Source organism: Pongo abelii, chromosome 10 (assembly GCF_028885655.2).
Source record: "Pongo abelii isolate AG06213 chromosome 10, NHGRI_mPonAbe1-v2.0_pri, whole genome shotgun sequence".
NCBI lineage: Eukaryota > Metazoa > Chordata > Mammalia > Primates > Hominidae > Pongo > Pongo abelii.
This window is the reverse complement of record NC_071995.2, coordinates 121,617,140-121,643,930: the sequence shown is the minus strand read 5'-3', so window position 1 is coordinate 121,643,930 and position 26,791 is coordinate 121,617,140. Positions and strand designations below refer to the sequence as shown.

Genomic DNA, 26,791 nt, shown 5'->3' with positions numbered 1-26,791 from the left:
GCACTAAAGGAATGACAGAATTAAAATATGGTATCAAATAAACTTTTTGCAACCATTTTTGAGACAGCTGTAATTTTTTTTTTTTTTTTTTTGAGACAGGGTCCTGTTCTGTCCGCCAGGCTGGAGTGCAGTGGCAAATCTTGGCTCACTGCAACCTCTGCCTCCTGGGTTCAAGTGATTCTCGTGCCTCTGCCTCCCGAGTAGCTGAGATTACAGGTGTGCGCCACCACGCCCAGTTAACTTTTTGTATTTTTAGTAGAAATGGGGTTTCACCATGTTGGCCAGACTGGTCTCGAGTTCCAGAGCTCAAGTGATCCGCCAAAGTGTTGGGATTACAGGTGTGAGCCACTGTGCCTGGCCGGACAGCTATAATTTTAAAAGATGACCATTTTAGGAATTTAAGATCAAGTTCAATACCAAAAGCCTAAAATCTTTCAGTTTAGTTTAAGAGAAATGGCTAGTCATATGGCATCTTCATTCATACTCCTGTTCAAAACTTCTGCTTCACCACTGGCGCTCACCCCATGTTAACTGGAGCTCTATCCAGCCCCCTTTCTATATTGAAATACTTTGCTTGTCCTACTTTATTTGTGTGTGTCTGTCCCACTGTGGCTGTTCATAAAGTCCTCCTGTCTCCAATGAGCCTAAACTTGACGAAAGCAGGGATTGCAGTCTTTACTTCCTCTCTATCTTCCCCATGAGCCCATCAATGTGTTAGCACACAGAGGTGCGTAACTGTTGTCACTGAATGTATTTCTGACCTTCTAATTTGCTGCAACGTTCTTCCAATGTCAACACTTTCTGCCGATCCTCTTCCCATGAAAGAAGCTGTTGCTGGTGCACTGCAACCATGTCATTGAGCTCTTTATCTCGATCTTTCAATTCTCCAATGAGCAACTGCAGCTCCTTCCGTTGTTTCTCAATAGTGGAAATCTCAACTTCTGACCCAATGTTCTAAACATAGAAAGCGGTTTCACATCAAAATAGAATGAAATCAATAACAAATCAGCCAAAGTCCCTTTTCCAAATAAGTATATCTTCTTTTGCTGCCAATTCTAAGTAGTTCAATTAAGTTTTAAGTTAATAACATGGCAGCAAAAGATTATGTATACTTAAAACATGTTCAAGTTAAAATCTACCATGCACTCTGCCTCTCTACAATTTTCTGTCATGCCATACGTACCATGCCTAAAAAGTGGGACTGTTTCTAAAACCCACTGGGTAAACAAATAAACCTATTTCTGCACTTTTTCTCCCCCTTTGCCAAGAACCCTTTTCTCTGCCAATCAATAACATTATCCCTCACCTTGCCCCAGCAATTTGAGTAACCAAGTACAGGTAAACATGAAATAGTGGCCAGGCGTGGTGGCTCACGCCTGTAATCCCAGCACTTTGGGAGGTCAAGGTGGGCCGATCACCTGAGGTCAGGAGTTCGAGACCAGCCTGGCCAACGTGGCACAACCCCATCTCTACTAAAAATACAAAAATTAGCTCAGTGTGGTGGCACGCGCCTGTAATCCCAGCTACTGAAGAGGCTGAGGCAGGAGCATTGCTTGAACCCTGGAGGCAGAGGTTGCAGTGAGCTGAGATCGTGCCATTGCACTCTAGCCTGGGCGACAAAAGCAAAACTCTATCTCAAAAAAAAAAAAAACAAAATCATGAAATAGTTACTGTTTAAATGTAAATGATCCTTACTAAAGAATGGGAATTTTAGTCTATAAAAAGAAAATTAAGTCTTCCAGTGTTCAATATTCATGACAACTACAACATCTAAGGCATCTATACATACTCAATCTATTAAGGGCAATTTAATATTGTAACTGATCCAAATACAACATACATCATTAAAAAACAAATTCTGTAAGGAAATTTTTCACATGTACCCAAAGACAATAGTACGATAAACTCCCATATACTTAGTGCCTGGGTTCTACCATTATTGAGATTTCACTGCGGCTGCTTCAATGTCCTTTTCTTTTCATTATTGGTTAAAAAATACCATTTCACCCTTACATACTTCAGAATGCATCTCTAAAAATGAACATTTCCTATATAACCGTGATGCCATTTTTATGTCTAACAATATTATCTATTAATACAATAATTTCTTTGAAGCATACAGCATTTTAAAATCTAACAAGTTGGTCTGACCAAATTGTGATCCCAGAATTAGCCACTTAGTGGCTACATAACCTTGGGCAAGTTACTTAACTTCTCTAAGCATTAGTTTCCTCACCTGTAAAACGATAGCAACTAGCAAGGATAGCAACAACGGCATTTTAACATCTTGGAGTGGCGAAGATTAAACAAGACAAACTCTGTAAAGTACTGAGCACAAAGCCTGGCCCGTTGTAATCACTCAACAAACATCAGCTCTCATTAACACTGTAAACCACATTTCAAATCATGGTGCTGTCCCTGCCTATGAAATAAACAACTAAAAGTGTTACTTTAATAGAGTTCCACCTTAAAGACAGTAATTAAAGGTTCACCAGCGGCCCTTTGTACCTCCTTACTGCTTTTTGAAAAGTAAGATTTGTAAATAAACAAGAATAATGAGGTTGGGCTCAGTGGCTCACACCTGTAATCCCAGCACTTTGGGAGGCCGAGGTGGGCAGATCACCTGAGGTCGGGAGTTCGAGACCAGCCTGGCGAAACCTGTCTCTACTAAAAATACAAAAATTAGCTCGGCATGGTGGTGGGCGGCTGTAGTCCCAGCTATTCGGGAGGCTGAGGCAGGAGGATCGCTTGAACCAGGGAAGCAGAGGCTGCAGTAAGCCGACATTGCGTCACTGTGCTCCAGCCCTGGGGACAGAGCCAGACCCTGTCTCAAAAATAAATAAATAAGAATGATGAATAAATTACAGTTACTAGTCTTAACAAGGAAAATGGAATTTGGAGTCAAGGGATTTCAAGTCCCAAGGCTTGAATTCCAGTGTTGGATTAGCCTTTCATTCATGCATTCAACAAATAATTTATTGAGTGCCAGTGGCTGGGCCACAGACCGCCAGGCAAGGAGCACATATTCCACTCTAGGAAAACAGGCAGTAAACCGAGTACACAAAGGCAGGTCGTCTACACTGATGGACACGAACCTTGGGCAAGCCCACTTCCAGACTTTTTGGTACAGTGGAGCTGTGAGAGCTCCTTCCCCTACTTGCCAGGTTGTGCAAATTAAGGACACCCAGCGAGGTAAATGGGAAAGCAGCTCCCCAGACGCCAACCGTCCTCCTTAAACAGTAAGCACCGGGTACGCGCTACTCTGTGGCCTGGGCTGAATAACAAGGTGTTATTGGGTTAAGGAAACGGTCGTGACGCCGTTTTCCTCTAGTGTATTGTTTCTTTTTTTTTTTTTTTTGAAACGGAGTCTCCCTCTGTCACCCAGGCTGGAGGGCAGTGGCGCGATCTCGGCTCACTGCAAACTCCGCCTCCCGGGTTCACGCCATTCTCCTCCCTCAGCCTCCCGAGTAGCTGGGACTACAGGCGCCGGCCACCACGCCCGGCTAATTTTTTTTTTTAATTTTTAGTAGAGACAGGGTTTCACCGTGTTAGCCAGGATGGTCTCGATCCCCTGACCTCGTGATCCGCCCGCCTCGGCCTCCCAAAGTGCTGGGATTACACGCGTGAGCCACCGCGCCCGGCCTGTTTCACATTTGAAGTAGACACCGTTCTTGAGAAGCAATAGATTTCGACCAATGTGCACCGTTCCCGCGGCGCCCCGCCGCGCCCGGAACCGCCGCTTACCTGGCGCTCGGCAAGGAAGGCTGCCGGAGGGTTCATAGGTGTTTCCTCCGCCTCCGGAGAAGGCCGGTGTGGACGACGTCACCTCAGAAACGCCATCGGCGCGCCTGCCCCGAGCGGCGGGGGCGAGCCCGGAGCCCCGGAGCCCCGCGCCCTCGGCCGATCCCCGCCCCGTACCCCAACCGCCTGCCTGGCGCCCACGCGGCGTGCGCCCGCCGGGGCTCGGGGCTCCCCGCCAGGGTTTCCCGGCCGCAGCCCCGCTGCGCTGGTGGGCACTGTCCTTCTACCTCGGAGACTGGGGGCTCCCAAGTGGCTCAGGCTGCGTATGGACGCTTTTTGCCCACGCCCGAGGCTCCGGCGCTGGAAGGCCTCGAAGAACCGGCCGTTCACCACTACCCAGGGAATGAAGAAGTGAATAAAGGCTGCTGCGCTGCCCCCAGCTCTCTGGTTTATGACATTTGAGTTGCTCACTTCCCTATCTTCCATCTTGCTCGCTCCTGTGTAGCTGGCTCCGAGAACAGGACCTGACACTCGAATGCGTGGAGGCAGAGCCCAGCCCTCGGGGATAACAGTTGCGGGCCACCCTAGCACCTTTGATACTTTAAACCAAGAATCACAGATGAAGAGGGGGAAATTTAATTTTGGGGGCTCCTGAAAAGCAATGAGGAGAACCACGGTACTCTGTCATGACAAAATCTACGATATTCTGGGTTGAATCTAAGCTTTTTCACCTGTCCTTCCATAGTCACCTCTTCATCCCCCTTTCACTCTTCCTAAGATGTGGGAACAGGACCAGGAAAAAATAAGGCTTATCACACTTCAACCCTGGCTGCCCATCCCTGAATGCTTAACCCATCAGACAGCAAGACAATTACTAAATACGGCCTTACAGGGTTTCAACTTTACTTTTTGGTTGAATATGAAATACCAAAACATGCCCTTGTGTTCAAAAAATACAATCTGAAAATGGAAAAACAAAATTAAGATTTCTTACTTTGAAGCTTTACTGATAGGCTATTTGGGAGACCAAGGCAATGTCTTAGAATTTAAAATCAAGAAAGCTGGGCGCAGTGGCCTGTAATCCCAGCACTTTGGGAGGCCAATGTGGGAGAATTTGTTGAGTTCAGGAGTTTGAGACCAGCCTGGGCAACATGGTGACACTCGTCTCTAAAAAACTTTTTTTTTTTTTTTTTTGAGATGGAGTCTCGCTCTTGTTGCCTGGGCTGGAGTGCAATGGCACAATCTCAGCTCACTGCAAACTGCCTCTGGCCTCAAGCAAATCTCCTGCCTCAGCCTCCCTAGTAGCTGGGATTACAGGTGCCCGCCACCACGCCACCTTTTTTGTATTTTTAGTAGAGATGGGTTTCAGTACCTTGGCCAGGCTGGTCGCGAACTCCTGACCTCAGCTGACCCACCCACTTCGGCCTCCCAAAATGCTGGGATTACAGGCGTGAGCTACCGCACCCGGCCAAACAATAAATTTTTTTTTAAACTGGGCGTGGTGGTGCACTCCTGTGGTCTCAGCTACTCAGGAGGCTGACTTGAGCTGGGAGATGGCAGCTCCAATGAGCTGTGATCATGCCACTGCATTCCAGTCTGATCGACAGTGAGACCCTGACTCAAAAAAATAAAAATCAGGCCAGATGTGGTGGCTCATGCCTGTAATCCCAGCACTTTGAGAGGCCAAGGCAGGCGGATCATGAGATCAGGAGTTTGAGACCAGCCTGGCCAATATGACGAAACCCTGTCTCTACTTAAAAAAAAAAAAAAAAAAATTGCCACATGTGGTGGTGCCCACCTGTAGTCCCAGCTACTCGGGAGGCTGAGGCAGGAGAATCGCTTGAACCCAGGAGGCGGAGGTTGCAGTGAGCCAAGATTGCGCCACCTCACTCCAGCCTAGGCAATAGAGGGAGACTCCGTATCAAAAAAAAAAAAAAAAAAACACCAACCACCACTACCACCAAAACCCAAAACCAAATAGCCAATAAATACAAAAAGGTGGTCTACTTCCCTGACCATCACAGAAATGCAAAAAAATAAAAATAAATAAATAAATCAACAAAGCAAATTCTGGGTAGTTGCTAAAAACAGCCTAGCAGTAGATGACTGCATTAAGTTGGTGGTGATGAGATGTAAAGGAATGTGGGTTGAATGTCAATTTTTGAAGCGAGGAGTGTTTTAATTCACATTTCTTAGGTTTCACCATTGTTAAGACTTGGTATTTTTCTAGAAAGTCCTCGAGTGCCATTGTTCACCAGGCAACGATGTGTAACACTCAGGTAAAAACACGTGTACAGGCTGGGCGCAGTGGCTCACACCTATAATCCCAGCACTTTGGGAGGCCGAGGTGGGAGGATAGGTTGAGCTCAGGAGTTTGAGACCAGCCTGGACAACATAGGGAGACCCCCCCAACTCTATAAAAAATTTAAAAATTAGCCGGGTATGGTGGCATGTGCCTGTGGTCTCAGCTACTCTGGAAGCTGAAGTGGGAGGATCACTTGAGGCTGGGAGGTCAAGGCTGCAGTGAGCTGTGATCACGCCACTGCATTCCAGCCTGGGCAACAGAGTGAGACCCTGTCTCAAAAATTAATAAAATTGTGTGTATCTAGAATAGTAAGAAATTAGGCTCATCTTGATTATGGTTCATAAATAGTAACAAAGCATGGTAAGAGGATTATGATGGCAAGGTACAAATTAAAAATCTCAATAGTTTTTACCTTCGCTCCCCACAGGTTTTCTTTAAAACAGCAACAGAAAAAATTAAAGAGAATACATAACTTTAAAAATATGACAGAGGTGAGAGCTACAAGAATTACACTGCATCTGATTTTATACTCACACAGTCTAATCCAAACTGAAGTTCTGAATGAACTTTTCCCAGTCTCCCTATTTGATTTCCTAAATAAAGGAATTTAGTAAATAATGAGAACAGGGAACTAAAAGATAAAATTCATCTTTAAAACAGTAATTTATCAACTTTTAAACTAAAGAGTGACAAAGCTACCACAGACTGGCTTTTATGTAATAATAAAAAGTTTAAAATCACTTACTGTCAGCATGTTTTTTAAAAATGAAACTCATCAAAACTATATGCAAAAAGTATTTGCAATAAAAGTTGCCAGCTTAATCATGGAAAATCTCTTATAAGGCTGCTTAAAGGTTCACGTTTTTTACTAAAAATGGTAGACTGTGAGAATGTGTAAAATCAATTTTTTAACTATTAGTTTTTTTTTTTTTTTTTTTTTTGGAGACCAGGTTTCACTGTTGCTCAGGCTGGAGTGCAGTGTCGTGATCTCGGTTCACTGCAGCCTCAACCTCCCAGGCTCAAGTGATCCTCCCACCTCAGCCTCCCAAGTAGCTGGGACTGCAGGCGCACGCCACCATGCCTGGCTAGTTTTTGTATTTTTTGTAGGGACAGGGTCTTGCCATGTTGCCCAGGCTAGTCTTGAACTCCTGGACTCAAGTGATCCTCCCACCTCAGCTGGGATTATAGCCGTGCATCAAAGCAGCTTAGCCCTATTAGCACATTAGGTGCTGGGATTACAGCCGTGCATCAAAGCAGCTTGGCCCTATTAGTACATTTTAATCAGAGATTAGACTATGTTGCATTTTAAATTTCAGTTTAAAAAAAATGATTCACACATGTTATACACAAGGACAATTTTAATCCTGCATTTTCCTGGAGTAACATCTACTGCTGGCTATCTATGGATTGTAACTGCATTTGCTAAGAACTGTGAACACGAAACTTTACATGAAGTCACATGTTGATACAGGCACACAGACATCTTTCAGCACCAACAGACTACATACGTAACGCATAGCAGATAGTCTCGATGGATAAATCTGCTTCACCAGTAATTCTATTTGGTAAAATCCACAGTTAATGGAGAATTCCATTTTTTAATTTTACATCTTTATTACACATTTTTCTAATACTTTATTTTTAAAAAACACTCATTCAAGATTGTAATTTGCATGGCAATAAACAAGGGTTCTATATGTTCTAAGTTTCTTAAAAGTGTCCACAGCAATTTAAAACACAAGTCTTCTTTGCAATTTGCAGCACCTGACTTAAAAGTTTAAATTCATCTAATACATCATTAAAACTGTCATTTTCTCTTGTGAGAAGACATGTTTCAATTGCTATTTCCAGGACTATATATTGAGCATGGGTGTACAGTATTTTTAACTGGTTAGCGGAATTTTACTCACGTAATTTATAGCCAGAATAAGAACCTCTAGCCCCTCTGAACGGCCTTCCACTCAGAACAGATGATGATGATAAATGTCTAAAATGTATCTGGGGTACTCCACTTGACATTACCAAACATGCTTCCAAATAATCTTAGAAAATATGATTCTTTAAACATATGCATAATATTCTACCACACAATGCACCATCACTTCTTTAACCATTTCCCAATTGTTCATTTATAATATTTGCAATTTTTTATTATAAATAATATTGTGATGAATACTTTCATCCATAAGTTTTATGCAAGGCTGATTTCTTCTAATGTCTTCTAATGTCAAAGAAGTGGCTTACTGGTTCAAACAGTGCACATACATGGTTTTAAGGCTTTTAGTATACTTTACCAAATAATCTCCAGAATAGCTCGAACAGCTCCTACCAACATTATGTTATTGTGCCCATAGGGTGGACTTCATAACAACAAAGCAAATTCAACCACAAATCTATTAGATTCTCACCCATCTCAAAACTATCACATCAAAGAAGCAAGGAGACATATTACTGGTGAGGAAGCCAAATTCAAATTCTTTTAAAAAATCACTCAGCTTTAGATCAGTAAAATAATCAACAAAAATGCTCCCTACAAAAAGTCTACCGGGTTTTTCAAAAAATTAAGTTAAAGAGAGAAAGAGAAACTCAGGCTGGGCGCGGTGGCTCACGTCTGTAACACCAGCACTTTGGGAGGCTAAGGTGGGCCAATCACGAGGTCAGGAGTTCAAGACCAGCCTGGCCAACATGGTGAAACCCCATCTCTACTAAAAATACAAAAATTAGCTGGGCGTGGTGGTGTGCGCCTGTAATCCCACCTACTCGGGAGGCTGAGGCAGGAGAATCACTTGAACCCGGGAGGCGGAGGTTGCAGTGAGCCGAGATCGCACCACTGCATTCCAGCCCAGGCAACAGTGCGAGACTTTGTCAAAAAAAAAAAAAAAAAAAAAAAAGACAGAGAAAGTCAGTACCAAATGACCAAAATTTTTTATTTGACTAAATTCTATTCATGCATGAGCATGACAGTCTCCCCTGTTTATTTGACTTTGGCAATAAAAAAACAAGCAGCCTTGTACAGAACAGTGAAAATGCCAAGGACGAGGGCAGTCTACAGTTTTACTGTAGAATATGTATTTTAAAAGGCCTCTCTCCCTTTGGCCATATCAACTCTCAGTTCAGGCCATTAAATACAGACAAATTTTCAAATTCACTTCTTTACTTCTCCAAGATCTTCGATGCTGTCATCATCTACCTATAAAACACAAATAATTATATCTCATGAGTTGTGGTTGCAATTAAGAAAAAATGGAAGCAATTTGCTTTAAAAACATTTCTAGCGATGTATGTGTTCCATGCACTCACCTCTGGCCATTTTTCCTGAATGACGTCAATTATGTCATCTGTAAAGTCTCCCTGAATGATAATTTCATCCTCCCCTGTTACTGAGGCACCACAGGAGAATTTTTGAGCAAAAAATCTTTGTGCTTCTTTAAGATCAATTTCTATTTTTTTAAAAAAAGAAAGAGCAAGAACTGTAATTGGAATTGTGCAAAGATGTTTTTCCATTTTGAAATTTAATCTGCATTTTAAAATCATAAAACAGATTGTTAATGGGTTTTATATTCCTTTCAGAACAATACAAACTACCATAGAGATCTTAACAATGCAATTTACACTTTCAAGGTCAAATAAAGGCTCAATACATAAAAACAGGATCATCTATACTACCCCTAACTCATATTAAGACCAAAATAAATCCAGGGACACTTTATTCATTTTTTTTTTTTGAGACGGAGTCTCGCTCTGTTGCCCAGACTGGAGTGCAGTGGCTCGATCTCGGCTCACTGCAACCTCTGTCTCCTGGATTCAAGCGATTCTCCCGACTCAGCCTCCTGAACAGCTGGGATTACAGGCATGTGCCACCACGCCTGGCTAATTTTTGTATTTTTAGTAGAGATGGGGTTTCACCATGTTGGCCAGGCTGGTCTCAAACTCCTGACCTCAGGTGATCCGCCCATGTCAGCCTCCCAAAGTGTTGGGATTATAACAGGCATGAGCCATCACGCCCAGCCTCTTTTTTCTTTTTTAAGGCTAGTCAAGTGAAGCAGTGGGAGTAAAGAAGGAACAAAGAAATCTTAAGTGGTTGTGATCATTTAGTTGTAAACACCACTGTACTCAGACCAGCCTATTGATTGTTTTTCAATCTGTGTTGTCTTATAGAGGCATCATAGTTTAGATTTTCACCCAGTTTCACTACTCATTCAAGGCTTCCAGGAACTGAGGGGCTCTAAAGAAGGACGTTCTGCCACCTTCCTCAACCTCTGCTGTCATTCCCAGAGGGGATGAGCCATTTTGCAACCTTTTGCCACCATGCCTGCAGAGGACAGAGGAGCAGCACTGACTGGTTTCAAAGAGAATCCTACCCAGCCCTCCTCATCCCACATAAAATGTGCCCAAGCAGGAATTCCAGAAAGTAAAAAGTCCCCTCTACAAAAGATTTTGACATTTCTCTAAAATTTAATTTTGAAGCTATAGTTAGAAATGCAAAATTTATCTTCTTAGCAAAAAACAGACCTGTGAAGTTTTCATGGTATGTGAGAGAGACAGAGATGGAGACAGAGAGAGAAAATAGTTCACACATTTTAAATATACTTAAGCCTGAACTCACCAAAAGTTGCAAGGCCACATACTCTTGTCACATATTTCTTCTTTGCTCTGGGAATTTTGGCTATAGTAACCTTCTGTGGTACGGTCTTCTTTTTTTGTTTTATTTGACCCCTTCCACCTTTATTTATTAAGAAAGAGCTTAGCATTAGTTGTTTTTGACGTAAGAGAATACTGTCTTTAAATTTATTAATTCTCAAAAGGTTTAAGTTTCTTTTTCTCTAATACAAAAATTACTAAACACATCCAAGTATTCATTCAATAAATATTTATTAAGTACCTACTATGTGCCTAGCACTGGGATAAGAGCCAAGGATACAAAGATGAACAGAACATAGCCCCTGCCCTCCAGAGACTCAGTCTAGTGAAGGGAGTAAAAAGTTACAGCAACCTGATATATACAATAATAGGATCCATGAATAAGGCTTTATGACAGCTTTGCAGAGAAACAACTTAGTCTGCTTCCAGAGGACACAAAGTTTCCTAGAGGAAGTAATATCTAGGTGGAGTTTTGAAGAATAAGGAAAGGTCCAGGTAAAGGGAAAAAGGCTGGAGAGGCATAAGAAAGGACATTCCAGGGAAAGGGAACAAGTACAGAGATAAGAAAAGGCGTTGTATTTGGGAACTTCACTTGTCTTGATTGAAGGATGCTTATGAATATGTAGCAGATGAAGCCAGAAAAGCAAAAGATTACATACACAGCAGTCACTGGATCTGTGAAGAGTAAGACTGATAGAAAGGCCCCTACAGAGGCTCCTGCGTTAGCTCAGGCAAAAAACTGAAAGTAAAGCAGTGTCAACAGTAATGGCCACTAGGCCACAGGCAGGACAGGAGGGAGGGGAAAGAACAGAAGCTAGAACTGAGTAAAGAGAGAGAGAGAATGTAAGATGGTTCTCAGGGCTTTGGTTTAGATGACTGAATAAATAGTGTTGTCACTAACCAAAATAGAGAAAAAGAAGTCAATTTGGGACTTGAGACTCAAGACTCAGTAAGCTTAATTTCCAAAGTGCAGTGTTTGAGGTGCTTCTGGGATAAAGCACACTTCTAGCCTAGAGACACAGGCCAGATCCAGGGATACAGATTTGGGAATTTTAAGTGTATACTGGGCAGCAGAAGTTAGGAATGTGATAAAATCATCCAACAAGAATGTGCAGAATGAGAAGTAAGTGGGCCTAGGACAGAATCCTGAAAACACCGACTTTTAAAGGACAGAAGAAACAGGAGAAGTCCGCACAGAAGACTAAGGAGGAGACTAAGGAGGAGTGATAGGAGAGCTAGGAAGGAACAGAAACCAAGCAGGGACAATGTTTCAGGAAAGAGGGAGTGCCATGTGAGCTTATTATTTAGCAATAAGTAAGCCACTGCTGACCCTTATCGGAGGAGCTGCAGTGGCCAGAAGTCAGGTTAGGATGGACTGAGGAGTGAACAGTGTACCACAGAACAGAAGTGGGGATAGGGAGTCTGGCCTTAGTAAAGAAATCTGGCTAAGGGAAGGAGAGGGATAAGGTAAAGAAAGACATGAGCTTTGGGGAGAGTTTTTCTTTTAAAGACGCAAAGTCCTGAAAATATTTATAAGTGAATTTTAGTCACAGGGGAAAATAATGAATGAAAATGAAACAGGTGGGTACAGGATCCACAGCACCAGGAGTTGGTTTGAGAAGGAGTGAGTCAAGTGTATGCAACAGCTGTAAAACAAAGTTTTCAACTGAGTTATCAGAAGTAATGAAGTAATGAGAAGATAAAATCTTTTATATAAATGTCCTCACTCTACTTAAATAGAAGACACAGGAATTTTAGCTGTCTGTTTTTTACATACAAACAGGGCAAATAAGCATGTTTTCCTAGGTCCAATTTACTGACACAGCCCAAATCATACCACATCCAACCATGATCCTGAGACTATTAGTATGTGCCTCTCTGTATGATATACATGGGGAATTACAATAACAGGTACATGGTATTAACGTTGAGAACCTCCCCCTTTTTGTAAGAGATGAGGTCCTCACTATGTTGCCCAGGATAGAGTGCAGTGGCTATGTGGAGGAATGATCATTGCATACTACAGCCTTGAACTCCTGGGCTTAAGCGATCCTCCTGCCTCAGCCCCCTAAGAAGCTGCGACTATAGGCGCCCACCATTGTGCCTGGCTTTGGGAACCCTTTTAATTACTTACATCTTCTATCGCAGTGACGGTATGACTGTACAAATCAAGATATGAATTTAGGTCTCACCTCTCTTCTGTTTTTTCTTCTCCTCTTCTTCCCCTGCTGTTCCTTGACCCTCACTAATTCCAGCTTCTTGTTTGGGTGAATTTTCTAGATATAAAAATGAAATACAAAAGCATGAACATCATCTCACACTGTTAAAAAAAATCACCTTTGAGCAACCTCATATACAAGTAAGGCATCTTACCAAGAGCTGAGCATGAAATTTGTAAAGCAATGGATTACACTGCTAGATTTCTATTCAAGTCTAGTTCTAAAATCATTCTAGTAAGTGTATGGTAACAGAAGAGAAAAAAACCCAGTCTTTTGATATGTGAGGGCTGAAAGTTTTAGCCACAGGAAAGGAGCATAGAACACTTGGGCTCTATAGGAGTGCTCTAGCATCTAAACTTACTAATTTTGTTGACATCTGGAGAAGAGCTCCCCACCCGCTCAGACATGATCCTATCCCAGGAAGGTCCCATTCAGGGACAACCACATGTAGACTGAATATAAAACCAGACTTGAGGGTTCTTATCCAACCACTGACAGTGATGGAGTAGCTACCAGCCAAAAGGGACTTACCAAGTTAGGGGTTTGTGTGTCAGGGAAATCACCTGAAAGTCAAGGAGCAATGAGTGGGGCAGCACTGGGTGTCTCTGAGCAGGCCTGTTCCCAGACCAGGCTTTCTCTTCTTCTTGCTACTGCCTTCATTTTTACCAATCTTGCAAGAGAAGCCATTAATATGAGCAAACTGAGGAATTCCGTTCCTCCATAGCCTTCCCACCTCTGGCAATGGCAACTCCATTTTTTTTTGAGACGGAGTCTCACTCTGTTGTCCAGGCTGGAGTGCAGCGGTGCGATCACGGCTCACTGCAAGCTCCACCTCCCGAGTTCACGCCATTCTCCTGCCTCAGCCTCCCTAAGTAGCTGGGACTACAGGCACCCGCCACCACGCCCAGCTAATTTTTTGTATTTTTAGTAAAGACAGGGTTTCACCATGTTAGCCAGGATGGTCTCAATCTCCTGACCTTGTGATCCGCCCGCCTCAGCCTCCCAAAGTGCTGGGATTACAGGCGTGAGCCACCGCACCTGGCCTCTTTGGTCTATTCTTACCAGAGCAGCCTAAGTGATACTGCTGAAACAAGTCAGACCTTATCACTCTTCTGCTTAAACTCCTCCAAAAGCTCCTCATCTAACTAAGAGCAAAAGCCAAAACGGCCCACAATGCCCTACCCGGTGTGGTCTACTCTGACTTCATATCAAACTCTTCTCCAGTCCTTCAATAAGCTCCAGACACAAAGGCTTCCTTGCTGTTTCCTGAATATACTAGGAAAGCTTCTGCTCAGGGCCACTCCTCAGGCTGTGTCCTCTGCTTAGAAATGTTCTGCCAGATACTCAAATGACTCATTCCCTCAGTTCCAAAATAATCAACTGCCACCTTTTCAGCAAAATCTTCCCTGGGTACTACCTAAAATTTCAAATTCCTTCCCACCAATTCTTATCTCCCCCTTTCCTGCTTATTACTGTCTACATACTATGTTTTGCTTATTTAATCTGTCCCCCTTTCTAGAATGTAATTGCCACAAGAGTAGGAAATCTTTTATTTACTGGCTTATCCTCAGAATCTGAAACAGTGAGTAGCATATAGTACGCTTACAATAAAAATCAATATATATTTGCCCCTAAATCATTTACTTTTTTTAATTTTGCTTTTTTGAGACAGAGTTTTTTGCTCTTGTTGCCCAGGCTGGCGTGCAATGGCGCCACTTCGGCTCACCGCAACCTCTGCCTCCCGGATTCAAGCGATTCTTCTGCCTCAGCCTCCTGAGTAGCTAGGATTACAGGCATGCGCCACCATGCCCAGCTTTGTATTTTTAGTAGAAACAGGGTTTCTCCATGTTGATCAGGCTGGTCTTGAACTCCCGACCTCAGGTGATCTGCCCACCTCAGCCTCCCAAAGTGCTGGGATTACAGGCGTGAACCACTGCGCCCAGCCAATCATTTACTTATTTTTTTTTGAGACAGAGTCTTGCTCTGTCGCCCAGGCTGGAGTGCAGTGGCGCTATCTCGGCTCACTGCAAGCTCTGCCTCCCAGGTTCACGCTGTTCTCCTGCCTCACCCTCCCGAATAGCTGGGACTACAGGTGCCTGCCACCACATCTGATTTTTTTTTTTTTTTTGCATTTTTAGTAGAGATGGGGTTTCACTGTGTTAGTCAAGATGATCTCGATCTCCCGACTTTGTGATCCGCCTGCCTCAGCCTCCCAAACTGCTGGGATTATAGGTGTGAGCCACTGCGCCTGGCCCATTTACTTTTTTATATAAGAAAGTTGATATTCAGACCTATCCTATCTCAGAAAGAACTTAAACAGCTAACAGATAAATGTTAATTCTGTAATAACCTACTAAAGGAGGACTTTTGTATCTTTAGAATAATGCCATACATGCATTTGTCTCAGGTACAGAAGTTTAATGCAAGAAAAAAAAATGTTCATACCTACAGTAAGTTTTGCAAATTCATTTGGAAAATTCTTCTCTAACCATTGTCTACATTTAGCAACATCAGGCATATATTCACAGTACTAGGAGAAAAAAAAAGAACTGAGTCACAACAAAACATTTTCAGTCAAACAATGTCGTAATTAAAAATCACTCCCTATACTTGTTAATACAAAGAATAAAACAAACCACTCCCATCTGACTTCTTATCCACAGGAAATCTGTATTCAACCAGGATATGTCCCATAAAAAATTAGATATTAAGAAGGATTAGGTACCTCTTCACAGTATCAATTTATTTCTTCTCCCTCTATTTCTTGCTTTGAGCACATAAGTGCCTCATTTTCATGACTTGCTCATAGAGCTGGACTTAGAAAGTCTTACACATAATTTATACTGCTCTTTCTTTCCTCTGCTCATTTGTGTAGATTTTGGCATTAAGGTTACTCTTATTTTATTAGCTGACTATTCATAAGTCCCATGCAAAAATCCAAACTGCACAGCCATGTGCAAAAGATGCACATGTATGATTTTAAGGTGTAAATTTAGGAAAGAATATATAAGACCAAAAAATTATTCTAAATCAAAGTTCTCTATAAAAGGTTAAAGCTTTACTATCAAATAATCAAAAATGAAAAATAAAGTTCTCAAGGTAGCTTTAAAACCAAGAATAACTTCAAATACATAAGGTAAAAAAAAAAAAATTAAAGAACTTACCTCTGTTGGTAATGAACAGACTGAGGAAATAAAAAGAAAAAAGATTTGAAATGTTAAACACCTATATGTACACACATACACAGGGCTTATCCTTACTTTTATATTTGAGAAAATGTTTCATTTTTACATTTTTCCTATAAGTTTTCTATACCACTTTTCAAATGCTACTCTTCAGTGTTTTTGAGGTGAAAGGCACATGGTTATTTGAGATGATACTATTTTGACTTTTTCATCTAAAGAGTGTCTCCATCAGCTGATGGAACATCAAAATATGCTATTTTGTATATAATGAGGTCTTACCATAAGAATTTCAGCAGGTCAAAAAATTAAGCTAAGACACGAACAATTTCCCATACATCAGAGTTTGAAGGAAACTAGTTATTTCTTTTCTTTTGAGACATGGTCTCGCTCTGTTGCCCAGGCTGGGATGCAGTGGTGCAATCATGGCTCAATGCAGCCTCCACCCCTCCAGGGGCTCAAGTGATCCTCCCACCTCAGTCTCCCGACTAAATGGGACTACAGATGCACATCACCATGCCCAGTTAATTTTTTGTAGAGACGAGGTTTCACCATGTTGCCCAGGCTAGTCTCAAACTTCTGGGCTTAAGCAATCCACCTATCTTAGCTTCCCGAAGTGCTGGGATCACAGGCGTGAAGCACTGTTCCCAGCCTGGTTATTTCTTTTGATAGTTCTACCAAAACAGCCACCACTTTTTATTCATACTGACACATTTATAAACTTTAGCAGCATTTTTACTACCATCTTTTTGCAATATATTTTTCCTTTTTTCTTTTCTGAGACAGAGTCTTGCTCTTTCTGTCAGGCTGGAGTGCAGCGGCACGATCTCGGCTCACTGCAACTTCTGTCTCCTGGACTCAAGAAATTCTCCTGCCTCAGCCTCCCAAGTAGCTGGGATTACAGGTGTGTGCCACCACGCCCGGCTAATTTTTGTATTTTTAGTAGAGACAGGGTTTCACCATGTTGGCCAGACTGGTCTCAAACTCCTGACCTCAGGTAATCCGTCTGCCTCGGCCTCCCAAAGTGCTGGGATTACAGGCGTGAGCCACCGCACCTGGCCTATTTTTTTTAGAGTAAGGGTCTCACTCTCACTCTGTCACTCAGGCTGGAGTGTAGTGGTGTGTCCATGGCTCACTGCAGCCTCGAACTCCTCAGCTCAAGTAATCCTCCCACTTCAGCCTCCCAAGTATCTGGGACTATAGGCGTGAGCCACTATGTACAGCTAAGTTTTTTATTTTCGTAGAGACGGGATCTCGCTATGTTGCCAAGTCTTTTTCATGTTATGCTACATAAGATCATGAAAGTGTAAAGCTAGAAGGAATCTTGGTTCAATCCTGTCATTTGGTATTAGAGCCTGTACAGGCTAATAATGGACTAGAAGAACTGGAAAAGCTTCCAATTAGTAATTATAATACTGAGTCAACTGCTTATTTTGTTTTTATTTTTAAGGTTTAGAATGGAGTAGTTCAGTGTGTCCAATATCCTGAGATTTCTCAGGGAGAGGAAGGTGGTATACCATGTAATCACAGCAATTACCACACACTGGGCACCTAGTATGTGCCAAATGCTTTGCTATGCCTTATATCCATTATTATGTTTAATTGTCTCAACCTTGTAAGATAAGTACCATATCTATATTCAGATGATGAAACTGAGGCTTAGAGTACATAACCACTTGCATCTGGATAACAGGATTTGAATCTGCCTGTTTCTGACGCTCATGCTGTTAACCACTAACTTAGATTACACGAAGTAAACAAGCAACTTAGTGGCACCTGACAGCTGAAAATGATCTGCCTTCACCTTACCCTAGTAACATTCTACCATGCTACCACACAATCACTGTTTCATAGATGAGGCACTAAAAGAGTTAAACAGCTCATCCAATGACAAAGGTGGTGTGTGGCAGAAGAAAACTGGAATCCATTGGTTTTGTCCAGTCTAGTCTATTATAGTTTAGGGTTATTTCCACCAAAGATCTCCCTGGTTAGCTACAGCCCTATATTCCTCACAATTCAAGTTCAAATACTAGGCATAGTTGTTCAGCCACACTTTCAGGATATAACTATACAATTATTGGTTAAACACCATCACAGCAAATACTAACGCTACAAATTTTGTATACTATTTCAAATAATATTTAGTTCAGAAAAAAAAAAAATTGGGGTTTTGCTTTGTTGCCCAGGCTGGAGTGCAGTGGCACCATCTCAGCTGGCTGCAACCTCTACCTCCTGGGTCCAAGTGATTCTCGTAGCCCAGCCTCCCGAGTAGCTGGGATTACAGGTGTGCACCACCACACCCAGCTAATTTTTGTATTTTTAGTAGAGACAGGGTTTTGCCATGTTGGCCAGGCTGGTCTTGAACTCCTGGCCTCAAGTGATCTGCCTGCCTTGGCCTCAGCCTCCCAAAGTGCTGATTACAGGTGTGAGCCACCGTGCCTGGCCCGATTCAGCAAAATTCTAATGCAATAAAGAAATTGGGGGAGCTCCTTTAAGTTCACCATTATTTGCTTTAAAAAAGTCAATTTCTCTTTACAGATCACGTACTTATTTGGAAAGGGAAAACTGTACCTTTTCAATGCAAACATCTAGCCGTCACCTTCAAATTTAGCATCACTAATAGTGAAACATCTGACATTATGAGCTCTTGATGCAATGCAACATAACGAACGAAACATCATCCACGAAACCTTCTTGCCAAAATCTGCTTAACTTGAATCTAATCAAGCCTCTAGGCCGGGTGTGGTGGCTCACGTCTACAATCCCAGCACTTTGGGAGGCCGTGGTGGGTGGATCACCTGAGGTCAGGAGTTCAAGACCAGCCTGGCCAACATGGTGAAACCCCATCTCTACTAAAAATACAAAAATTAGCCGGGTGTGGTGGTGCACACCTGTAGTCCCATCTACTCAGAAGGCTGAGGCAGGAGAATCGCTTGATCCTGGGAGGCAGAGGCTGCAGTGAGCTGAGACTGTGCCACTGCACTCCAGCCTGGGCAACCGTGCAAGACTCCATCTCAAAAAAAAAAAAATTAAGCCTCTAGACTCCAACTTTTTTTGTTGTTGTTAAAGAGACAGAGTCTCGCTTTGTCACCCAGGCTGTAGTGCAGTAATGTGATCTTAACTCATTCAGCCTCGAATTCCTGGGCTTAAGTGTTCCTTCCACTACAGCCTCCGAGTAGCTGGAACTACAGGCACTTGCCACCACACCTGGCTAATTAATTTAATGTTTTGTAGATGCCCAGGCTGGTCTCAAACTCCTGAGCTCAAATGATCTGCCTGCCTCGGCCTCCCAAAGTGTTGGAATTAAAGGTGTGAGCCACTGTGCCTGGCCAAATGAGCAAAGTTACCACCTCATGGAATGGGACTAATCCACAGCCAGGTACCTCTTGATAAAATGCACTGAAATTAACAGCACTTCTGTGGTGGTCTTGGCAGAAGATCATAAACTAAATCTAGTCTTAAGAATACATCAGAATGGCCGGGTCTGGTGGCTCATGCCTGTAATCCCAACGCTTTGGGAGGCTGAGGCGGGTGGATCACGAGGTCAGGAGTTTGAGACTAGCCTGGCCAAGATGGTGAAACCCCATCTCTACTAAAAATACAAAAATCAGCCAGGCACGGTGGCAGGCGCCTGTAATCTCCGCTACTCGGGAGGCTGAGGCAGGAGAATCGCTTGAACCCCGGAGGCGGAGCAGTGAGCTGAGATCGCGCCATTACACTCCAGTCTGGGCAACAGAGCGAGACTCCTTCTCAAAAACAAACAAACAAAAACTGCCTTTCTATAATAGAGAATGAACAGCCACAATCAAATAACTTCCTGAAAGTCAGTATTTTCAATTACAAATTTCACTGTCAACAGTCACCAAAATCACTAACTTTGTATATAGTGTCACTAAGCCTCAATCATCTCATACTTTAAAGTCTTCTAAATTTGGGGAGGAGGGTGGAAAAAATAAAAATAACAATAAAGTCTCCTAAACTTGATTACTGTGGCCAGTTTCAACCCATTTCAGGTAATTCCTCCTTCCTTCCAAATAGTTATTATCCAAAAAGATATAACCAATCACATCACTTCCCAGATTAAGAACTTTTCAAACATCTTATCGTACTTCTCCAGACTCAACTCCTACCACCCCATGGTCCGACCACAATGAACTTCTATCCATGCCATTCTTTTCAGCAAACACCTATTCATCCTTCAAGACTCTGCAAAGTTTCCTTGAAGCTGATGTTATAATGGCTTGCCTTAGATTTTAATCCCGGCCCCACCACTTAGACAATTGAGAAGCTTATTATCAATAAAACCATAATATCTCAGTTTTGAAGATTAAATGTACAAACATAAAATCCACTCAATACTTTAACTTTCCCTTTTTTCAGTTCTCCCAAGTAGATAGAACTGGTTGGTTCTTTATTCTCACTGCAGTCTGATCAGCCCTCTAGTATACAATTAGTACATTATAACTTATCTGTTAAAATGTTTGTCTTCCCAGTTAAGCTCAGTTTCCAGAAGATAATTATGTCTTATTTCTGTATATGGAGCACAATGTTTGCCACAGAGCAGATGCTTAAAATGTGTTTCCTAAATGAATTCGAGCTGCTCTCTGAAACCCTAGACTTTAGCTGAGAGCAAATTCTCTAATTTGCATCCTTTTTGCAAAAGGGGAAAGGGAGGGAAGGGGAAGGAATGTAAGAAAAATGCCTATGTCACTATCGCTTCTATTTTTCTCTTCAATCAGGTATTCTATTGGAGGGTTTTCCCTCTTCTCTAAGCACTCCAACAATACTAAATGTCTGCCAGAATTACATCCAGTTTATTTCTCCCCTCTCCCTTGTCCTCAAATCTGATTAACTGCTTTATACTGTTCATCCTACGATCATAATTTATTTTTCAACCTCTCTTCCTCACTTATGCCACTCATTAAAATGCTCATTAATTTTGTCTAAAGTCTTATTATAGCCTGGCCAATAAGCCTGCCTCCCTCAACTGTTATCTTGCTGCCAGATTCATCTTCATGTAACTTCACTGCTCCAAAACTTTCAATGACTTACAATTATCTACAAATCAAGTGCCCCAGAACTTGGCCCCAAACCACGCTGCCATAATTTCCGGCTGCCCCTCTTCATGAATTCCACAATACAACCAAACTGTAACACTCGAAACTCCCTCCACACTACCCACTATCAAATACTTTCCTACCTCCACTCTTTTCCCTGGCAAGCCCAACCTTCAGCCCTTCTGTGCCTGCCTGAATGCAACCTTTCCTTCAAATCCCCGTTTGGCTGTGGTTGCCTCTATGAAGTCTTCCCCTAATTTCCTATAAATCTCTCCCCTCCTGTACTGACACTGCAGCTATTAGTCCTTAATCTTTATTTCTTGTCTCTTTCTTTCTTTCTTCTTTTTTTTCTGAGATGGAGTTTCACTCTCAAAGGCTGAGTGCAGTGGCACGATCTTGGCTCACTGCAACCTCCGCCTCCCGGGTTTAAGCGATTCTCCTGCCTCAGCCACCCAAGTAGCTGGGATCACAGGCGCCTGCCACCACGTCTAGCTAATTTTTGTATTTTTAGTAGAGACAGGGTTTCACCATGTTGGCCAGGCTGGTCTTGAACTCCTGACCTCAGCTGATCCACCCACCTTGGCCTCCCAAAGTGCTGGGATTACAGGTGTGAGCCACCGTGCCTGGCCTATTTCTTGTCTCTTTCTTTCAGCATTCATCATCTTCCCTGTGTAAGTTATATGTAGACAGATAAGGCCTCTGCCAATTTATATGCCTCCAGAGAACTTAGCCGAGGACCTTATACATCAGAGATACTAGGTAAAAATTGTTTATAGTCTTTGTAAATTGTTTATTATGATGTGGACTCTATTAACAATGTCATCATACTTTCTTACCAAGCTGGCTAACAAAATCCACTACTTTTACAAAATGGTAATGTTAGAAAGAAATTAAAAGGTACAGTCTAATCCCATCTCCACTACTGGTTTCTTCAATTAAGCATAAGAATGTTTTTACATTAAGTGGAAGCCTGTACTGTTCTGGAGAGTGTTGACAAGGTAGAAAGGCACCTTTTGGTAGCTTCCACTTTAGTCCTAGTTCACTGACCCTTTGAGGTCACAGGGAATAGATATTATCCTTTACTCACACAGGTTTCCAAATTTAAAGTGTTGTTTCAAGGTAATCATTATATAAAAATATAACAGGAACCTATATTCTGAGCATCTTGTTAAAATAAATGTATCAGTTTTTCTCACATCCTTAGTTTTGTTTTTTATTTTTGAGACAGGGTCTCACACTGTTGCCCGGGCTGGAGTGCAATGGCGTGATCTCGGCTCACTGTAACCTCCGCCTCCCGGGTTCAAGTGATTCTCCTGCATCAGCCTCCCAAGTAGCTGGGATTACAGGTGCCTGCCACCAGGCCTGGCTAATTTTTTGTATTTTTAGTAGAGACGGGGTTTCACTATGTTGGCCAGGCTGGTCTTGAACTCCTGACCTCATGATCTGCCTGCCTCAGCCTCCCAAAGTGCTGGGATTACAAGTGTGAGATACTGCGCCCGGCCCCTTAGTTTTAATTCATAATTACAGAAAAATAAAACAAGATTTCTAGAGACTGACATTTTCACTGAGCTTCCAAACTTCTCACCAACTAAGCAATTCTCTATGTGGTGAAATCTACCCAGCTCACCTCGCTCCAGGTACACCCCAAGAATCTTTTGGCTTTTCTCTCTTTTTCCCTTAGAAAAGCTCATATACTGCCTCTCTCTGCTGCCGAATGCAGCGTACTTGGATTCTTCCATTCGGAGAAACTCAAATTCACTGTATTGCAAGTCAGCCTATTATCTATCTCCAAATCGAATCTTTCTCAAAGTCATCATTTTTAGTGGTGTTCTGGTTTTTCAACTCTCTCAATTGCGAAATATCTTTTTCTTTTTCACCATTAAACATTTTATCTTTTCTTTGATTAACCCTCTTTATTCACTTTTATACTGCTTACACTCTCAGCAAGGCACTTATTTACCTCAAATCTACATTTCTGAAAGTGGCCTTCAAATTTGTGGGTTCTATTTCCTCCAAATAATGCAGCATATTAATCTCTTGTCACTTTATTTTCCTGCTCAAAAAACGATTAGGTTAGTGCAAAACTAATTGCACTTTTTGCCATTACTTTTAATGGCAAAAAGACATCATTTCTTCTTCTACAGTACTTAAATGTCAGATGTGGTCTCTACTGCAGTCACAGAACATAAGGTCCACGTGAACAAGGATCTTCTGACTTATTCACTATTCAGGCCCCAGCACCTAAAACATCACTAGGCACACGGTAAGTTCTGAGAAATATTTACTGAAAAAATATTTACTTGCCCTTTTACTGTCCTGTATCTTCAAATTTTTCTGAAAGTTTCCAAGATGCGAATACATACAGCATTTACAATTCACAAATACTTCTATATTGAAAATGAAGAAAAACACTCGAAAGTGAAAAAGATCTTGATTAAACGTAATACATATATCATGAGTCAAACCAAGAAGACTTTCCTCACTGTCCTACCACCCAACACTCCAACCTCACCTTCTCCCACTTCTTAACGGGCACCCTCCCTATACGATACACCAGACAAACTCAAAGCCGCTCACTTCTTCACAGACAGCCACCAAGCTTTTTCTTACATAGTCGTTCGCTTTGTCTGGGACACCCTTCCCCATCTTCTCATCCAGTCCTTGCCATCCTTAACTCACAATCTTCCAAGAAGCCCTCCTTTGACAGCTAGACTAGCATACACCTTGAGGACCTTCAGGCTGACATAACCTAGTTGTACATCTCTATTCCAAAAGGACTGCAAGCTTCTTCAGGCAGAGTAGCTAGACACAAATCACCCAGGTTGGGAAACTCTGTTAATTCATGCCTCCTCCTCCCCAGGACCCCTCTCCCACAGTACAAACTCACCAAATGAAAAGGATGGGGAAAAAAGCTTAATACCACCAAATGTCAAACATTATAAGGCAAAAAAATATAGTGAGTAAAAGTCATTCTGTGGCTACGAACACTTGCCTCCGCAATAAAGGACTCGAAGTGGGTAATCGGCATCTAACTTGGCACTGTTCCTTGGGTCTCCTTTGCAGTCAGCCCCGCTGGATTCAGAAATGTCAGCTGCCATTTCACAAACCTATAAGCAAGGAAAATAACACACCCTCACTATTTTAGAACCAAGGCCCCAGAAGAGCAGTGTTCCTCTCAACAGAAACCTCCCCACCCCAAAGCTGTTTCAATTCTGTTGCTGAGTGGGGGATACAAGCTGCATTCGATTCATAAAATATGAGCAATCCCAGGCACAACATCTCCTTGCTCCACAGGTCTACGGGGAAGCAAACAGCAAATGGACCATGAAGGATGGGGCAGAGGGACTCAGTAGTGAAAAACAGGAAGCAATGGGGAAGGAAAGATGGGGTGAGTACCCACGGCAGACACGGAGCAAAAAGGTCTGAGGGTGATCTGGGAGGGATGCAAACTGCAGCAAGAGAGAAGGGCTACAAAGGCGCCGAATGGAGAGAGGCTGGAAGTGCCTAGGAACAAGGGGTGGGTCATCGGAGGAGCCCGGGGTGCAGGGTGTGGGGGCAGCTAAACGCCACAAGAGGGGCCTGGGCAGTCTAAAAAGGGCATGGGAGAGGGCGGGATGACCAGAGCCTAAGAAGGATGAGGAGAGAAAACGAGGACAGAATGTAAGAGCACTGAGGGGAAAAGGGCGATCAGGTCTGAGGCGAAGGAGCAACCCCGGGGACGCCAGAAGGGGCCCTTGTGGGCGGGGGTGTGGAGAGGCCCGGCCCGGCCCCCTTCCGCCAGGCAGCATCTCAGCTTCCCCCACACTCTCTACGAGCTTCTCGGGAGCGGGAGAAGCACTTGGGGTCGTTACCCAGGCGGTCGCACAGGCCCCGCCGGCTCCGCTCCCGCCGCTATCGCCAGCTGAACCAACACATGCAACTCGTCTCCCCGGCCAGGGCCGTCCGAGAGCCAATCCGCCAGCAGCGCTCCCGCGAGACAATGAGCCTTTATCGCGAGATTCCGGCCGCCGCGGGGCGGATGTTGCGAGAAGCCGGAAGACGGGGGCGGAGAAAAATCGGGGAGCGTGCGCCTTGCGCTCCGGTGGGGGGCGTGGCCAAGAGGCCAAGGAGCCGAGAGGCGGGCCGCCGGCAGGCGGTGCTCGTCACCCGTTGGAGAGGATGAATCCTGGAGATGGGCGCGCCAAGGGGAACGGGACTTGCAGACGCAGAGAGTGCACCTGAGTCAGAAATGACTCCCTATTAATGAGTCCGAGGATCATCGCCCCGGTGTCTGCGGTGCATCCTGGAGTCCTGACTAACCTCCAGCTACTGCATAAATCACTCCTGTGCAGGGAGATTGCAGCCAGATAGAGCGTTTGATTGCATTTTAACACCATACACTGAATTAAAGGAAGGTTTTCTCCCTCCCTCCTTCCCTCCCTTCTTTCCTTTCTTCCTTTCTTTCTCTCTTTACCGGATAGAGCGTTTGGTTGCGTTTTAACACCATACACTAAGTTAAAGGAATTCTTTTTTCTTTCGTGTTCTTTCTTTTCTTTCTTCTTTCTCTTCTTTCTGTCTCTTTCTTCCCCTTCCTTACCTCCCTCCCTCCCTTTCTTCCTTCGTCCCTTCCTCCCTTCCTTCCCTCTTTCCTCCCTCCCTCCCTTCCTTCATCTTTTTCTTTATGTTTTGACAGGGTCTCACTCTGTCACCTAGGCTGGATGGAGTGCAGTTGCACAAATACGGCTCACTGCAGCCTCAACCTCCCAAGTAGCTGGGAACACAGGCGCGCGCTACCACACCCAGCTAATTTTTAATTTTTTTGTAGAGATGGGGGAATGTCCCTATGCTGTCCAGGCTGGTCTCAAACTCCTGGACTCTAGGGATCCTCCCGCCTCCGCCTCCCAAAGTGCTGGGATTACAGGCGTGAGCCACCGCGCCCGGCCTACAATTTTAATGAAAAAAAAGTAAGAGTATGGGAATATGTGGGGAAAAGAAAGAGAGATCAGATTGTTACTGTGTCTGTGTAGAAAGAAGTAGACATAAGAGACTCCATTTTGTTCTGTACTAAGAAAAATTCTGCCTTGAGATGCTGTTAATCTGTAACCCTACCCCCAACCCTGTGCTTCCTGAGACCTGTGCTGTGTCAACTGAGGGTTAACTGGATTAAGGGCTGTGCAGGATGTGCTTTGCTAAACAAATGCTTGAAGGCAGCATGCTTGTTAAGAGTCATCACCACTCCCTAATCTCAAGTACCCAGAGACACAATACACTGCGGAAGTCCGCAGGAACCTCATTCTAGGAAAGCCAGGTATTGTCCAAGGTTTCTCCCCATGTGATAGTCTGAAATATGGCCTTGTGGGGAGGGAAAGACCTGACCGTCCCCCAGCCTGACACCGGTAAAGGGTCTGTGCTCAGGAGGATTAGTAAAAGAGGAAGGAACACCTCTTTGCAGTTGAGATAAGAGGAAGGCATCTGTCTCCTGCTCCTCCCTGGGCAATGGAATGTCTTGGTGTAAAGCCCGATTGTATATTCCATCTGCTGAGATAGGAGAAAACCGCCTTAGGGGTGGAGGTGGGACATACTGGCAGCAATACTGCTCTTTAAGGCGTTGAGATGTTTATGTATATGCACATCAAAAGCACAGCACTGTTTTCTTTACCTTGTTTA

At 43.3% G+C, this 26,791-nt stretch overlaps 2 protein-coding genes across 4 annotated transcripts in view; both read right to left on the bottom strand.

Annotated features, from left to right (window-relative positions):
• Positions 1-3,929, bottom strand: part of CCDC62 (coiled-coil domain containing 62) — a 52,631-nt gene extending 48,702 nt beyond the window's left edge. For all 3 annotated transcript variants that reach the window (XM_024256649.2, XM_054528374.2, XM_054528373.2), the window contains exons 1-2: positions 3,745-3,929; positions 762-954 (exon numbers count right to left, since the gene is read on the bottom strand). In XM_024256649.2, the coding sequence (XP_024112417.2) occupies positions 762-954; positions 3,745-3,780 (229 nt within the window). In that variant the 5' untranslated portion in view covers positions 3,781-3,929. The remainder of the gene's footprint in view (positions 1-761; positions 955-3,744) is intronic.
• Positions 3,930-7,389: 3,460 nt separating this feature from the next.
• Positions 7,390-25,089, bottom strand: DENR (density regulated re-initiation and release factor). Its single transcript, NM_001131123.1, is given in 8 exon segments — positions 7,390-9,236; positions 9,347-9,486; positions 10,653-10,769; positions 12,880-12,963; positions 15,352-15,436; positions 16,071-16,090; positions 24,138-24,252; positions 24,997-25,089. Coding segments are annotated over 7 exon segments (597 nt in total). The 5' UTR covers positions 24,244-24,252; positions 24,997-25,089; the 3' UTR covers positions 7,390-9,191.
• Between the last annotated feature and the right edge of the window lie 1,702 nt (positions 25,090-26,791).